Source organism: Diabrotica virgifera, chromosome 1 (assembly GCF_917563875.1).
Source record: "Diabrotica virgifera virgifera chromosome 1, PGI_DIABVI_V3a".
Classification (NCBI taxonomy): Eukaryota; Metazoa; Arthropoda; class Insecta; order Coleoptera; family Chrysomelidae; genus Diabrotica; species Diabrotica virgifera.
This window is the reverse complement of record NC_065443.1, coordinates 75,635,284-75,652,177: the sequence shown is the minus strand read 5'-3', so window position 1 is coordinate 75,652,177 and position 16,894 is coordinate 75,635,284. Positions and strand designations below refer to the sequence as shown.

General features: G+C 31.7%; 1 protein-coding gene across 1 annotated transcript; it reads left to right on the top strand.

Moving 5' to 3' along the window:
* Positions 1-2,516: 2,516 nt before the first annotated feature.
* On the top strand, positions 2,517-15,879 carry LOC126891044 (uncharacterized). The gene is made up of 2 exons (XM_050660226.1): positions 2,517-2,531; positions 15,613-15,879. The coding sequence occupies exons 1-2, from the start codon at positions 2,517-2,519 to the stop codon at positions 15,877-15,879; spliced, it is 282 nt and encodes a 93-aa protein (XP_050516183.1).
* Positions 15,880-16,894: the final 1,015 nt, after the last annotated feature.

Below are 16,894 nucleotides of genomic sequence, written 5' to 3'. Positions count from 1 at the left end.
TCTTCTTCCTTCTTGTATGTAGGCTTAAAGCCTGTTTCTTCTTCAATATTAGCCTCCTAAATTGTTTAACTTATCGCACCATCTTTTTCTTGGTCTGCCAATAATTCTTCATCCATTTGGTGACTTATCTCGTGCTATTTGTACTATTCTATACTCTGCCATTCTACTAATGTGTTCGTTCCACTCCTGTTTTTTTTCACGCATCCATTTATGTCTTCTACATTGCATGATCTTCTTATGTTTTCGCTTCTCTCCCTATCCAACAGACTTTCCCCTGACATTCGTCAGAGTATTTTTCATCTCTGTTGTTTCTATTGGTCGTCTCGTTTTAGATGTGTCAGGTCTTGTCTCCACCGTGTATGTCAATATAGGTCTAATTGCTGCTTTATAGATTCTTGCTTTTGTGTCTTGTGTTAGATGTTTGTTCTTCCAGATTGTGTCATTAAGAGATCCCGCCGCTTTACTTGCTTTTAAGTTTTGTTGTACTTCCTCTTCAACATCTCCGTAACTGGTTATCTATTATATCTATTCCCAGATATCTAAACCTTGCTTCCTGCTTTACTATTTTCCCATCAATTTCGATTTTACGTCGTAGTGGGTATTTAGATGTTGTCATACATTTGGCTTTTTCTGCTGATATTATCATATTGTATTTCTTGGCTGTTGTATTGAAGATGTGTGTTATTCTTTGAAGGTCGTCTTCTGTCTCGGCGTTTAATGCAGGATCGTCTGCATAACATAATATTTGGATTTCTTTGTTTCCCATTCTGTAACCATGACCTCTACGCACTGCTTCTATTATTTCGTCCATTATTATATTAAAGAGTAGTGGGCTTAACGAGTCACCTTGTCTGACTCTGCTTTGTACTGGTATAAACTGCGTTAGTTTTACATTTTTCTTTGCCTGTATTCGATTATGAAAGTAGATGTTTTCGATGGTTTGTATAATATTGATTGGTATGATTCTTCTATACAGTAAATGTAAGACGTCTTCGACTTGGATGCGATCGAAAGCCTTTGTCAGGTCTATAAAACATAGATATGCTGGTTTATTGTACTCAATGGCCTTTTCTGTCATTTGTCTCAGTACAAATACGGCGTCTACGCAGGATCTTCCGGATCTGAATCCTTGTTGTTCATCTGATAAAATTGTTAGTTTATTGATTTTGTTGATTAGGACTTTTGTGGTTAGCTTAAGTGCGGTGTTCAGTAGATTTATACCTCTCTAATTGTTGGGGTCTTCTTTGTCCCCGTTCTTGAACATTGGCATCATTATGCTGTTTCTCCATGCGTCTGGTATTTTGCAGTGCAATATTAGTTTTTGTATAAGTTTTGTCATCTCTAGAGTTATACTTTCTCCTCCGTATTTTAGAAGCCCGTTGGTTATTCCGTCTGGTCCTGGTGACTTTATATTTTTGAGTGAATTTATGGCTATCTCTACTTCCTGAAAACTGATTTCTATTTCGTGTCTTAATTCAGGTAGGTTATTGTTTTGATTATTATTTTCCTTTCCTGTAAACAGTTCCGTCAATTATCTTTCCCATTCGTTTGCTGGTATGTTATTGTATTCCTCCAATTCTGCCATTTCTTTCCGTTGGTTTCTTATGAATATCCATATTTGTTTTTGTGTTCCGTAGAAGTCGCTTTCCGTCCTTTTTGTAAACTGTTCCCAGTGTTCATTTTTTGTTCTTCTTACCAATTGCTTTGTTTTATTTCGGATTCTTTTATAGGTGCCTCTGGATTCTGGAGTTTTTGATGTTGTATACTTCATGTAGGCCTCTCGCTTCTCTTCACATTTCTCTTTTATTTCTTTTCTGAACCATGCTGTATTGTTGTTATTTATTTTGTTCAGTATGACTTTGCGTTTTCCTAGAGCTTCTGTTGCTGCCTCTTCAATGTTGTTTTTAATTTTATCCCAGCTCGCGTTTATAGCTTCGATGTCGGTACTTAAGCATTCTTGATTATTTTAATGTAGGTTTCTGGATTTGGTTGTTTATTTTGGTAAAACATGTATTTTAGTATATAGCTATCTGCTTTCCGATAGCTCTTTTCAGCCTTTACTTCAAAGAAAATATGCCGGTTTTCTATTAACGTTTCCCTATCGAGCACACTCCAGTTAATAACCTTGTGGATCTCCCTCGCGTGAAAGTGAACTTGTTTCCTTTGTTTGATATTATTAAGACCTTACTGAGATAATCTCATAAAAGTATTTCGCCTTTTTTATCGATGTATAAGACACGATGATACGATGTACACAATATGTAAGACACGGAACAACCATAGATACTGGTCACTATTTTGTTTAAATGATCTGAGGAATTAAAGAGAGGAACAGTTTACCGTTTAACGTAGGGGCGCATAAAAACCCTTATGAAATAATGGAAAAAAGAAAAGAATATTTAGAACGGCAACTGCAAGAACTAGAGGAGTTAAATAAATAAATGAAACGCGAAAATGCTATTGGTAGGTTAGAAGGCCATCAGAGTAGAAGGAAATTCAAAATTAGATTATCAATCATGATAAAGAGGGAAGTGAGCTTCTTTAACATGGAGCACAAACATTGACCCATTGTATATCTAGTAACCATTATAGAGTTCATATTATCTAGTATCACAAATCAACCAGAATCATGCAGTAGAAACAGAAATCAACAGAAGATTAAATTTAGCGAATAAAGTATTATCTGGATTGAAAAATCGAAAAGTGATAAAGAGTCGCTTCGGATGTAAAATTCTTAGACACATATACAAAGGGTTTCAGGAGTCTCTAATATTTTGAGCACTACCGACTTTATGATGAACCTAATATTATTATATCCACCAAAATAAATACGGTGGGGTGGCTAGACCTCATCGGGGAATGAACCATGTGTATCTTTGATAACGCATTGATAGTCAAAAACGAGGGACGTAGAAGGACGAAAGAAAAGTAGGCCCAGATCACATTTTAAGGAAGCAGCAGAAGAAAACTTAATGGGCATTAGGAAAAAAATTGAAAAACCAAGACGAAGAATCGTTAGGAATAGAGACTAATCTTGGAATAGGTCAAGATAGCAATATGTTGTAATAGGATGTGATAGCAAAGAAACAGTGGGAAATAACTTCTTCTTCTTTTAGTGCCTATTCGTTTCGAATATTGGCGATCATTCTGGGCTATAATTATTTTATTAACTGATGGTTTAAATATATTAGTTGTTGTTGTAGAGAACCATTTCCTCAGGTTCTTTAACCATGATATTCTTCTTCTCCCAATTCCTCGCTTTCCAAATACTTTACCTTGAAGGATTACCTTCAGTAATCTGTATTTAGAGCCGTTTCTCATTATGTGTCAGAGATATTCTAACTTTCTCTTTTTAATGGTATACATCACCTCTCTTTCTTTGCCCACTCTTCGTAACACGGTCTCGTTGGTTATCTTGTCCGTCCATGATATCCTTAGGATTCGCCTGTATAGCCACATCTCGAAGGCTTCAAGTTTTTTCTCCATGGATTCAGTGAGTGTCCAGAATTAAACTCCGTAATACAATATTGAGAAGATATAACATCGTAGGAGCCTTATTTTTATCTCTAGATTAAGGTTGTGGCTTTTAAAGAGTTTGGCCATGTTATTGAATGCACTCCTAGCCTCCTCTATTCTACATTTTATTTCTTGTGAGTGATCCCATTGTTCGTTTACTATTGTTCCAAGATAGTTATACTGTTTTACTCGGTCCACTGGTGTGTTATTGATAAGTAGTTGGGCGTCTCTAATTTTATTTTTGCTGATGATCATATATTTAGTTTTTGATTTATTTACTTGAAGTCCAAATCTTCCACTTACTTCATTTACTTTGTTTATTAGTTGCTGTAAACTGTTCAAACTGTCTGCAAAAATAACGGTGTCGTCTCCATAGCGGATGTTGTTTAGGCGTTCTCCATTTAGAAGTATTCCATGTTCGCAATTTTCCAAGGCTTCACTAAATATTTCCTCTGAATATAGGTTAAATAATATAGGTGAAAGTATACAACCTTGTCTAACACCTCGTAGAATCTGGATCGCTTCCGTTGGTTCACCTCCAAGATTCGTTCTTATTGTGGCTGATTGGTTCCAGTATAAATTTTTTATTATACGTCGGTCTTTATCAACCATTTGGGCTTTTGTTAGAAAATCCATCATTTTTCGGTGTTGAACTGTATCAAATGCTTTTTGGTAGTCCACAAAGCAGGTGTAAATATCGCAAGTCATATCTCTGCATCTTTGAAATAAAACCTGTAGACTAAACAGTGCATCTCTTGTACCTACGCCTTTCATGAATCCAAACTGTGTGTCTTGTATTCTCTCTTCGCATAGCTTGTATGTTCTACGATGTATAATTGTAAGGAAAGATATTCTCCGCACTTTTTGCTCCCTGTTTCTTTCGTAAGGTAATAAATTCTGAAACTACCCAATCTTTTGGGATATTGCCTGTGTCATAGATATTATTGAAGTTTTACATAGTATTCGTAAAGATTCACCATCAAGAAGTTTAAGAAATTCAGATTGTACTCCGTCTGGTCCTGGAGCTCTACCTTCTTTTAGTGATATTATGGCTACTCTTATTTCTGCCACTAGTATAGGTGGTCCTGTTTCCGTAGGTATTGGGGACTGGTTCTCCCTCTCATCAACAAAAAATTTCGTATGTAATTTTTCCAGGTATTATTGATACATTCTTTTTCCACGATTATCTCTCCATTGTCATTAACAAGTTTACTTATTCTTCTGTTTTTACATTTGCTTGTAATTTCTCTTACCTTCTTATGCACGTTGAATTCGTCGTATTTACTTTGCAGAATTTCGATTTCTTGGCATTTTTTTTCCAGTTCGTTCTATTTGGCTTCTCTGATCTTTCTCTGTATCTCTCGCTGTAATGTTTTATACATGGAGTTATCGTTCTTGTTTTTCCTTCTTTCTTCCATTAGTTGCAGAATCTCTGTCGGAAATAATAATAGTCGGGAAATGACTAGTAAGAAATAATTGGACAATATTATATTTGTCGGAACATATTGAAATAACCCAAAAAAAATATACCTAATTTAAAAAATCGCCAATATTCGAATAATGAAAAAGGGAATAAAGGATATGGCTCTCATAAAATATAATCTGAGCAAGGCACTTCATCACTTTATTTTATTCTTCGTCATCGCTAAATTAGATTCTATTCAAATTAAATTACGCAGCTTCAATCAATTAAATTGCATGTTATAAAGTTCTACTTTATGTAAGATTTACAAATTAGTTTTAAATGTCGAGGAAATGGGACATAAAACACATCAAACAAGGAAGATTTGCCAAAAATTTAAGAGAACTATAATTTCATCCAATTACTGTCATTAAAACCCAATCCGACTTTTATGTAAACCTGTAAACAGAGTGTAAATTAAGGAATAAGGCAGGTATGGATTAAGGTACATAGTGTTTTGAACTACGGGGCAGTGATAAAATACATATTTTACCTGAACCTATGAAGTACGCATTTTTGTTGTATACTAAATATCCATATTATAGCAAGTAATAAACAGAACAGAAGTTATAAAGTTGAAGAGCATAACAGATGAAATATTACTGATGAAGGAGAGATTTTGTCACTGGACCAGAGGCGTAACAGAGGCCCCCGCAGCATGAAGCTTGGGGGGGCCCCAATATGTTAGGGGCCCCATCTTGTCGTCTAATATAATATTTAAAAATATGTTATTGTTATATTATTTTACACATGCATACGCAACGTTTTTAGGCAGTGCGGTATTGAAAATTAAATTGCCCATCAGACATATATTAATATTATGTATTAATAAAAAAATATGAAAAAAAAAATGTTTAAGAAACGCTTTTCTTTAGTTATGAGTGCCTAAAATTAAAAATATAAAAAATCAACTAAAAAGCAAAAAATAAAAAAAATTGAAAAAATCCAACACATTCGTTAAAGAAAAGCGTGGCGCGTCTTCATCGAATAAACGGTTTTCGCCCCACGCTTTAGTGTTAAATTTTTTCAATTTTTTTTATTTTTTGCTTTTTAGTTGATCTTTTATATTTTTAATTTTAGGCACTCATAACTAAAGAAAAGCGTTTCTTAAACATTTTTTTTTCATATTTTTTTATTTTTTACTTTTTAGTCTTACACTTTCCAAACATTAAAATATATCGTCATGTTTATTAAAATATGTATAAAACATATTATGATGTAGGTACAAACATGAAAAGTAGTCTGAATCGGCAAAAAATTTGAAACTTGAATTGCATAACGTAAACAATTAACGTAAAAAGTGAAATTATGTATAGTTCATATAATTAGCTACAAGCTGTAAAAGTTTCAAGTTTCTTCATTGTAAAAAACAAGAGATTTTAATAATTTTCCGTTAAAATCGTTTTTTATTTAGACAATAATTAATAAACATAAACAATTTTTTTTATTGACTATTCGTGTATTGTTTCCGCGAATGCATAAGTCTGCAAAATTTTAGTCATTTGCATTGAGCAAAAGGCAGTCAAATTAACGTCTAAAGATTTGACCCAAACGATTGAACTAAAGAAAAGCGTTTAATTAATACGCCAAAACGAATGCGTTAATGTTAATTGTAGCACAAAACCTCTCTACCGGTGGTTTTTCTAAGACTACGATAAAAACAGGAATTTTTTTAATTCGATGTTTGGTTGAAAGATGGCTTAGTGTGAAAACCTCGTATCTCATTGTACAGAAAATTTCACATGAGTGATTTAAACTGAATTTCTGCATACTCTAACCCAAAATATACAGTATGTCCCTGTAAGTTGTATCCATATGGAAAACTTTTTTATTATTAATTTTACGAAAAAAGTTATTCTTTATAAAAAGCTCTGCATGGTCCGAAACCTAAGATTTAACCATCAAATATCAATTTTTGAAGTTATACTTCTTTACGGGCGTAATGACGGTGAAATTTTATATGGGAAAACCTAGCGACCGGGCGCATGCGCATTATAACTTTGTTCTGATTGGATGTTCAAATGACATGACAAAAATTATCCAATATGGCAGCTGTGGCACAGCTGTGGGACTGTGCATGGTTTGGTTATAATGTATGCTTGTTGCGTTTTAAAATTTGTAGGAAGAGAAACAACAAACAAAAAGTTAGTTAATGGTTATACTGCCTTTTTAAATAGTTTTCATATTATATTTTTGGACTTATTTACATAGAAGAGATGATTGTTGCATGCCAATGTGAAAGCTCATCAAACTGTGCCTAGTATGAGTGCCGCAGATCTCGCTTATTCAAAGCTAAAGAATCTTTCACTGGTAAGTGTTTTATAAATAGTTGATCAAATTTTGTTATGATATTTGAACATAGCCACTTTGCACGACGCAAGTGATTGCGAAATTTATTAGTCGTTATACGGGCTCCGATACCTACCTTGAACCTACCAAAATACATAAGTAGTATGTAATATTTTTATTTACATAATTTGATTACCATAAAAATTTCTATCAATATTCACCTAATATATTGTCTTCTTACTCTATGTTTTGTTGTATTTTTTCAATTCTAAATCATTTCAATTCAAAATCAAAATAATTTGATTTACATAAGTTAAAAATGTCAAAAGGTTAATCTGTTTAGTTAGACGATCTTCGCACATAATGACAAGCTGTCTCTGTGGTGAAGTTTTAATGCGGGTGAATCCCAATACAACGCAAATACCAGCCGCGTGGTAAGTTGGTTCGAATCCCAATAGAAACTTTTATTTTTTTATTTTTTTTTATACATTTTATGATTGTAAGTATATTTATTATATAATTTTATTTTCAGAAAATACGTATTTAGTTAAAAATTTTTCCGACAATTAATGTTCAGAAATCATTTGTGGCATTTTTAATGTGTTTTTTGGCACTGTTTTAATAAAAATGTTTGAGAAGTAGTAAGTATAAATTAATTTAATATTTAAATAAAATATAAATAAAAAGTATATTAATTTCGTTTATAATCATATAATCATATAATAGAAGTATAACTTCTTACGTGCGTACAAAGTACATACACATTCTTTTTTTGAATATTATACGAGATATGTCAAAAAGTTTGAATTTCACTCAAGAGTAAAGTAGCTTTATTTTTCGTAATATTGGAAATTGCTATTATGAAAAGTTGTTTGGAATTAAAAACTATATTCTAATATGCAATTACACCCTTCTAATTGAAAAAAAAATTTTTTGAGAATTTATGGATAACTATCATTATTTTTTCAGTTATTTCAATTCTGATAACTCTTTTATTATTAATTTTACGAAAAAAGTGATTCTTAATAAAAAGTTCTGGATGGTCTAAAACTTAAAATACAATCATCTTATATCAGATTTTATCATTTTTATACGAGGTATGTCAAAAAAGATAAATTTAGATCAAAAGTGAAGTACCTTTATAGTTCAGAATATTTCAATTAGAAGGATGTAATTACATACTGAAACATAGTTTTTAATTCTAAATAACTTTTGATAATAACAATTTTCGATATTGTGAAAAATAAACGTATTTTACTCTTGAGCGAATTTCATATTTTTTGACATACCTCGTATAAAATTGATAAAATTTGACAAAAGATGGTTGTATTTTAGATTTTAGACCATGCAGAACTTTTTATTAAGAATAACTTTTTTTTGTAAAATTAATAATAAAAGAGTTATCTGAATTAAAATAACTGAAAATAATGTTAGTTAACCATAATTTTTCAAAAAAAAAAAATTGAATTAAAAGGATGTAATTGCATACTAGAATATAGTTTTTAATTCCAAACAACTTTTCATAATAGCAATTTTCAATATTGTGAAAAATAAAGCTACTTTACTCTTGAGTGAAATTCAAACTTTTTGACATACCTCGTATAATATTCAAAAATTTTGATACCTATTTGATGGTTAAATCTTAGGTTTTGGACCATGCAGAGCTTTTTATAAAGAATAACTTTTTTTCGTAAAATTAATAATAAAAAAGTTTTCCATATGGATACAACTTACAGGGACATACTGTATATGAAAAATGTATGTGTAATAATCTAAACATACTCAGAATCAAAAATATGTTAACATATTTTTTTTTTTGTTTTAAGTTATAGTATGCAGAAATTAAGTTTAAAATCTCTCCTGTAAAATTTTCTGTGAAATGAGATACGAGGTTTTCACACTAAGCTATCGTGAAGTTTTATTTCGTATTATATTGAAATTTGACACGAATAATAGGGGAGCCAAGTATGCTAAATTTGCAGTCACTCGAGCGTTATGGAGACCTATTGGGTTGTGATTATTAGGTCCTAAAAGCAAAAAAAGTTAAGTAAAATTTTCCATTTTAGTGGGAACTTTTTAATTTAATTTTCCATTTCCAACAATCGTTTTTCCCGATTATAGCGCCATCTATCCATAACTCGAGAAAATATCTCGAATAAAAGTTGCCTATTTTTACGTAAATAATCCAAATTTGCAATAAAAATTTGGGGGCTTCCATTTAAGATTTTAAAGTAACCTCCAACCCCACCTCCGTGGGAGATCATGTTTGATGCCATTCGATAGATTTTTCAAAAACATAATGAAATTGTATTTTGCAGTTTTTGGATCTTATGTTTATTTTGCGAAATATCACGGGTTTGAATTTAAAATTTTAAATTTACCCCCCAACCCTCTCCGTAGGGGGGTCATGTTTGGTACCATTCAATCGATTTTTGAAAAATATTGAATACGTATTTTTTAGTTTTTCGATCTGACGTTCATTTCGCGAAATATTCGCTTTTTTGTGAAACTTTTTGATTCACGCATTTCCTTACGCCCCGCTCAAATCGTCAGATTTTTGAAATATACACTCTTTTGCATGTACTTAACTTACCTTATCTTAATCTGACAATTTCGAGTATTTTTAAGGATAGATTTTTTTTCGGGCCCCCCATAACGAACTTCCCTGTGTTAAGAGCCAATATATGGCAGAGGTACATCTGCAGGGTACCAGGTTTATACCCATATGATAGTCTGACGCGCTCAAGTAACTGCAAAAATCCCCGCTTGGGCTCCCCTACCATAAGCGCCGATTTTTATATAAACAAATATGAGCGTTCAAAATTTGAAACTTCATTGTTTATCTATGAAGTATAACGTAAACAATTAACGTAAAAAAAGTGAAATTATGTACAGTTCATATCATTAGCTACAAAAGGTAAAAGTTTCAAGTTTCTACATTGTAAAAAACAAGAAAATTTAAGCACTTTCCATTAAAATCGTTTTTTTTTTTATTTAAACAATTAATAAACATAAAAAAAATTATTGACTATTCGTGTATTGTTCCCGCGAATACATATATGTCTGCAAATTTTCATTCATTTGCATTGAAGAAAAGGCAGTCAAATTAACGTCTAAAAATTTGATGCAAACTATTGAACATATAAAAGCGTTTAATAAAATTGTAGATATATTCGCTGATAGTAGAGCACGAAGAAAGTTGTTCATCTCAGAATAATACTATGTAATAAAGTAATCATTTATTAATTTTTGTTATATTTTATTCTATACCAATAAAGATGAAACATGTACCTAAGTTGTCATAAACAGTGCATGGATACACTATGGGCCATTCCACGAATATACGACTGTTTTGGATTATCGCGATAACGAATATTTTGGTGTGCAACATAAGAAGTACGAACGCAAATGGCTGTAATATTTATTCCAATAAACACAAATGTAATTTGCAATATACTTTCGTTCTTCATATTTTGCACAGTAAAATATTCGTTGTCAAGATAATCCAAAACAGTCGTATATTCGTGGAATAGGGTATAATAGTGTTTATCAATCAACGCTAATAGCCCAGTAAATGACCGTTTTGGAGTGTAATTATCAGCGTCACGATGGATTTGCTTGACAAGTTGGATTTAGGTTCTACTTACCCTCCACTAAAAAGTTGGACTTGTGCCGTTGGTTGCATTTACTTGCTCATGAAAAATTGTTCTTATTCGTCTAATTTCAAATCGAATATTTCAACGTGAAGTAACCAAAAAATTTGGTTTTGAAAACTTTTCGGGGAAACTCATTAAAACTTTTTTAAATGTTAAAAAAAAGCTTTATTTTTATTTTTTATAAATAAAAGTTTCTAGCATCAAAACTATTGTAAGCCAGTTACGCTCAAAACAAAGTTGACCCCTTTTTTTTTAGTAAAAAAAAATCGTGAAAATCTCCCCCTATTTAGCACCCCAAATAAAATTAATCGTTAGCGCTTTACCAGTTACTTTATATACAAAAATATGTATTGTTTATATGATCTGTAAGTTTGACCGGTTCAAAGTTCTTATTTATGAAAAAAAAATTTGGTTTTATAGTAAAAAAAGCATTTTTATTTTAGAAAGATGCCCTTTTTTCAAAATAACTTAAACAGTACTAGTGATACGAAAAATCTCAAAGAGTAAAGAAATGGAGGTTTTGCTTTTATAAATATTTTGGTTTTATGTAAGACAAAAATTGGTTGAGATATGGTTGTTTAAAATTTGCATACACTTGTAATTAGTGACTCGTTCAAGCCCTTTCAACTAGAATCCTTTCAAAAATAAGCACTTTGAACCGGTGAAACTTACAGGTCATATAAAAAAAAGTTAAGTAATTTGTAAAGCAGTAATGATTAGTTTCATTTGGGGTTCTAAATAGGGGCAGATTTTCACGAACTTCTTTTTTTTTTACCGAAAAAAGTGGTCAAATTTATTTTGAGCGTAACTCGCTTAGTTTTTATGCTAAAAACTTTTATAAAAGAATCAAAATAAAGCTTTTTTAAACACTTTAAAAAAGTTTTAATGAGTTTTCCCCGAAAAGCGCTTTATTTTTGGTTATTTCAAGTTGAAATATTTGATTTGTAATTTGAGGAATAAGAACAATTTTGACAACAGCTACAACTTTTCTTTTACTAGGTCGAGTAGACTTCATTTTTTTTTTTTTCATTTTTTTTTATAAATTAAATTTTTGCTAGGAACTACTTTGCTTTTACTGGGTCGATTAGACTCCTTTTTTTTTCATTCTTTTTATAAACTACATTTTTGCTAGGAATATTTTTTTCGATCAAATATTTACTTTTTGAGTTAGTTGCGAAAAACCGCCTGAAAAGGTGGTTTTTTTGTTGAACAATAAACACTTTCACTCGCAAATAACTGAAAGTCGACACTGAACATTACACAATATCGCCGTATTTCACGTTCATTTTCTGGGCTATCACACATAAAAGTTTTTAAAATCCACAAGGAAGAATTTCCTGTAGCTGCCTGTATACCATTAATTACAAAAATTGAAGAAAAATCTCTGCGTAAAAGGTATATTTATTTTAAAACCCAAAAAAATACAAAACAGAACGTTTTGGCTCTAAAGAGAGCATCATCAGTGTTCTTTTCAAGCTCTACATGCTAAGCCACCAAAAATACATGGGTTAAAACCCTTAAAATGTCGACTAAGCCTTACAGTTGGCTTTCACCTTTCTCTATTTGAAGACAGAGAATTCGACTCAACAACCCACGTGCTTCGTGGAAAGTCATATAATGCCTTAAGGTATCCTTATTAATTTCATGCATCGTCAGGATTTAGTATATAACATTTTTTGGATCTTATGTTTATTTTGCGAAATATCACGGGTTTGAATTTAAAATTTTAAATTTACCCCCCAACCCTCTCCGTAGGGGGGTCATGTTTGGTACCATTCAATCGATTTTTGAAAAATATTGAATACGTATTTTTTAGTTTTTCGATCTGACGTTCATTTCGCGAAATATTCGCTTTTTTTGTGAAACTTTTTGATTCACGCATTTCCTTACGCCCCGCTCAAATCGTCAGATTTTTGAAATATACACTCTTTTGCATGTACTTAACTTACCTTATCTTAATCTGACAATTTCGAGTATTTTTAAGGATAGATTTTTTTTCGGGCCCCCCATAACGAACTTCCCTGTGTTAAGAGCCAATATATGGCAGAGGTACATCTGCAGGGTACCAGGTTTCTACCCATATGATAGTCTGACGCGCTCAAGTAACTGCAAAAATCCCCGCTTGGGCTCCCCTACCATAAGCGCCGATTTTTATATAAACAAATATGAGCGTTCAAAATTTGAAACTTCATTGTTTATCTATGAAGTATAACGTAAACAATTAACGTAAAAAAAGTGAAATTATGTACAGTTCATATCATTAGCTACAAAAGGTAAAAGTTTCAAGTTTCTACATTGTAAAAAACAAGAAAATTTAACCACTTTCCATTAAAATCGTTTTTTTTTAAAACAATTAATAAACATAAAAAAAATTATTGACTATTCGTGTATTGTTCCCGCGAATACATATATGTCTGCAAATTTTCATTCATTTGCATTGAAGAAAAGGCAGTCAAATTAACGTCTAAAAATTTGATGCAAACTATTGAACATATAAAAGCGTTTAATAAAATTGTAGATATATTCGCTGATAGTAGAGCACGAAGAAAGTTGTTCATCTCAGAATAATACTATGTAATAAAGTAATCATTTATTAATTTTTGTTATATTTTATTCTATACCAATAAAGATGAAACATGTACCTAAGTTGTCATAAACAGTGCATGGATACACTATGGGCCATTCCACGAATATACGACTGTTTTGGATTATCGCGATAACGAATATTTTGGTGTGCAACATAAGAAGTACGAACGCAAATGGCTGTAATATTTATTCCAATAAACACAAATGTGAATTCGACTCAACAACCCACGTGCTTCGTGGAAAGTCATATAATGCCTTAAGGTATCCTTATTAATTTCATGCATCGTCAGGATTTAGTATATAACATTTTAATGTAAGACTTTTAGTCGGAATTTTAAGGGTTTTCACCCATGTATTTCTGGTGGCTTAGCATGTAGAGCTGACAGAGAACACTGATGATGCTCTCTTTAGAGCGAAAATGTTTTGTCTTGTTTTGTATTTGTAGCCCTTTTTTGGGGTTTTAAAATAAATATACCTTTTACGCAGAAGATTTTTCTTCAATTTTTATATTAGTTTTTGTTGCACAAGTCGCATTTAGTAATTTTTTATTGGGGGGCCCCATTTCCAATTCTGCGGGGGGGACAGAGTTTGTTACGCCACTGCACTGGACCAATTACATATAACAACTATTTAATGATAAAGAGAAGAACTGTCATTAGAAATCACAGAGGATACCGGACCACCAATATTAACAGGAGAAGTCATCTATATCATCAAAAACACAAAAGAGGGTAAAACTACTGGACTAGATGATGTGCCCCTCAAATTATTAAAACTCATTGATAAAGATGTTATTAATGTAATGGTTGAACTCTTTAATCTAATATATCAGGCTGCCATAATCTCCAGACAATGGCTGCAATCTACCTTTACAGCAACTCCCAAAAATTCAAGTGCAACAACCTACTCAGATCAGATCACAGAACAATAGCTTTAATGAGTCACACACTTAAAACATTTTTGAAAATAATACACAGCAGAATTGTTAAATCTCTTGAATATGAAATTAGTGACAAACAATTCGGCTTTAGAAATTAGAAATGGTATGAGCACAAGAGATGCTTTGTTCGGCTTTAATGTGCTGGCCCAGAGATGCATAGACATGAATCAGGTCATGTACTTATATTTTGTAGACTTTAAAAAGGCATTTGATAAGGTTCAACATAAAAAGCATGTATATATGTGTATTAAAGAGGAACAATATTGACAGTCGTGATATGAAAATTATAGATATATTCGTGATATAAAAGATACATTAATCTATAAAAAGAGACCCTACGGAAATCACAAATGATACCCTATATATATATATATATATATATATATATATATATATATATATATATATATATATATATATATATGCGTACATTCTGAGTTCGGCAGAGAGCGCTGCCTAACGCTAAGATGTAAATACCAAATAAATAAAAATTTAAATAAATGGTAAAAAACAGCACACAAAACAGCACACCAGGATAGAAACGATGTGTGCTGTTTTTTACCATTTATTTAAATTTTTATTTATTTGGTATTTACATATATATATATATATATATATATATATATATATATATATATGTCGTTAATCTTTTTAGTGACCAGAGACGGTCTCTTTCAGGGTAGCTCCAACTTGGGACTCGGACCTTTCCTTTTTATTGGTTGGTATAGCCAGACTGCATCACCTTCCTTGAAGCTAACGGAAGTAGATATCTAATCGAACGTAACCTTCATCCGGTTACTGGTCTGCCTCTGTCTGGTAGGTAGAAGTTTGATGGGAAGCTTCATCTATACACCAGTCAATATCATTAATGTAGTGTAGATGTTTTTATTCCAAAACTTTTTGAAAACCATTTCTGGATTGGTTATTGAAACTTTAAGGCAAATATAAAATTTGGTTCTTATAAGAATCAGTTGTGATGTAATCTCATATAAAAATATCTACAACATGCCACAAGAAAATGGTCTCACAACATTTTTATTAACTTTCAAATTGTCCAAAAATGGTTTACTTCTCTCATGTTCTATTCACAGGCTTCAAAGTTATAAAATGATTATAACGGCTGCAGATACTAACCTTGTAACATTATTTTTCTTTAATTTCAGGCTCGCAACAAACCAGCAGATGGCAGCGGTCACATCGCTCAGAAGCAAGCTGGTCAAAGAACTCCGACACACGGACCTAAGAATACAGGCCCTAAGACGCCGTGCAAGCCTGGTCAGAAACCAGCAGTGGCACAAAAGGGACAGCCTATTAAGCAAGCCCCAGCTAAGGTAGCCGCAGCTGCTGTAACGAAAAATACCAAGAAAACCAAGAAGGGGAAGCATCATCAACACGACCTAATAGTGACGATAAATTTGGTAAGATATTGATTATTTTTTATAGTCGTATAAGTGGTGCTAGATTTCAATTTTTTACAAGTTTAATAAATAGTGCAGTCATTGAAGCGTAAAATAGGTTTTTACCTCCGAAATTTTTTACTATGAACCAATTTACATGAGATTTTGGAATTATTAGGCTTATCTTACCCTTCACTTCAAAAGTGATATTGGCCCGAACTCCGTTTTTTATTTTTAAGTGGTGAAAACAACCCCTTAATGGAAAAATTGACATTGAGCCATTTTATCGCCAGAAAACGTGTTTAATAATAAAGAGTGACATTGTGAAGTGTTTTCTAACACAATAACCTCATGTTAAACTTATTTTCATCCTCTTGAAAACCGTACAACCCTTGAAAACAACCCCTAAATTGAAAAAATTTACAGAAAATTTAATTTAGTATGACATAAAAAGATTTAAATGTAGAGTAAATGATATTTTACGTTCTCTATCTTAATTATCATATTGTTAATCCCCTTTAAACCCTTAAAACAACTAAATAGAAAAAATTTACAAAAAATTAATTTGGTTTGACAAGAAGACTTAAATATAGAGTAAATAATATTTTACGTTCTCTATCTTAATTATTTAATTGTTAACCCCTTTCAACCCTTAAAATCAATTCCTCGTTTAAAAATGTATAAAAAATTTCTTTTGATAAACTAAAAAGTATTTAAAAATCTTTCCACGTTCTCGAAAAAGCTATGCTGAAAAGTCATATACTCAAGTTCTTTAACCCTTAAAATTACCCCTAAATTAAAATATTGAATGTGTATGATTTAGTTTTTGAGCCATAACTACTTCAATTTTGAAGATATCACAACTTATAAAAAACCATTTTGAAGGTAATTAAAAGAGCTACAACCTTTTTCAGTATAATATGTAGTGAAAAACATTTTATTTTGAAAGGGTGAAGGCTCAAAGGGCTCGAGAGAGAGACTGTGGTTGCGCTACAGCGCGCTCTTTAAAAAATCATATCTTCGTCAATTTTTGTGTGATAGGAAAAAC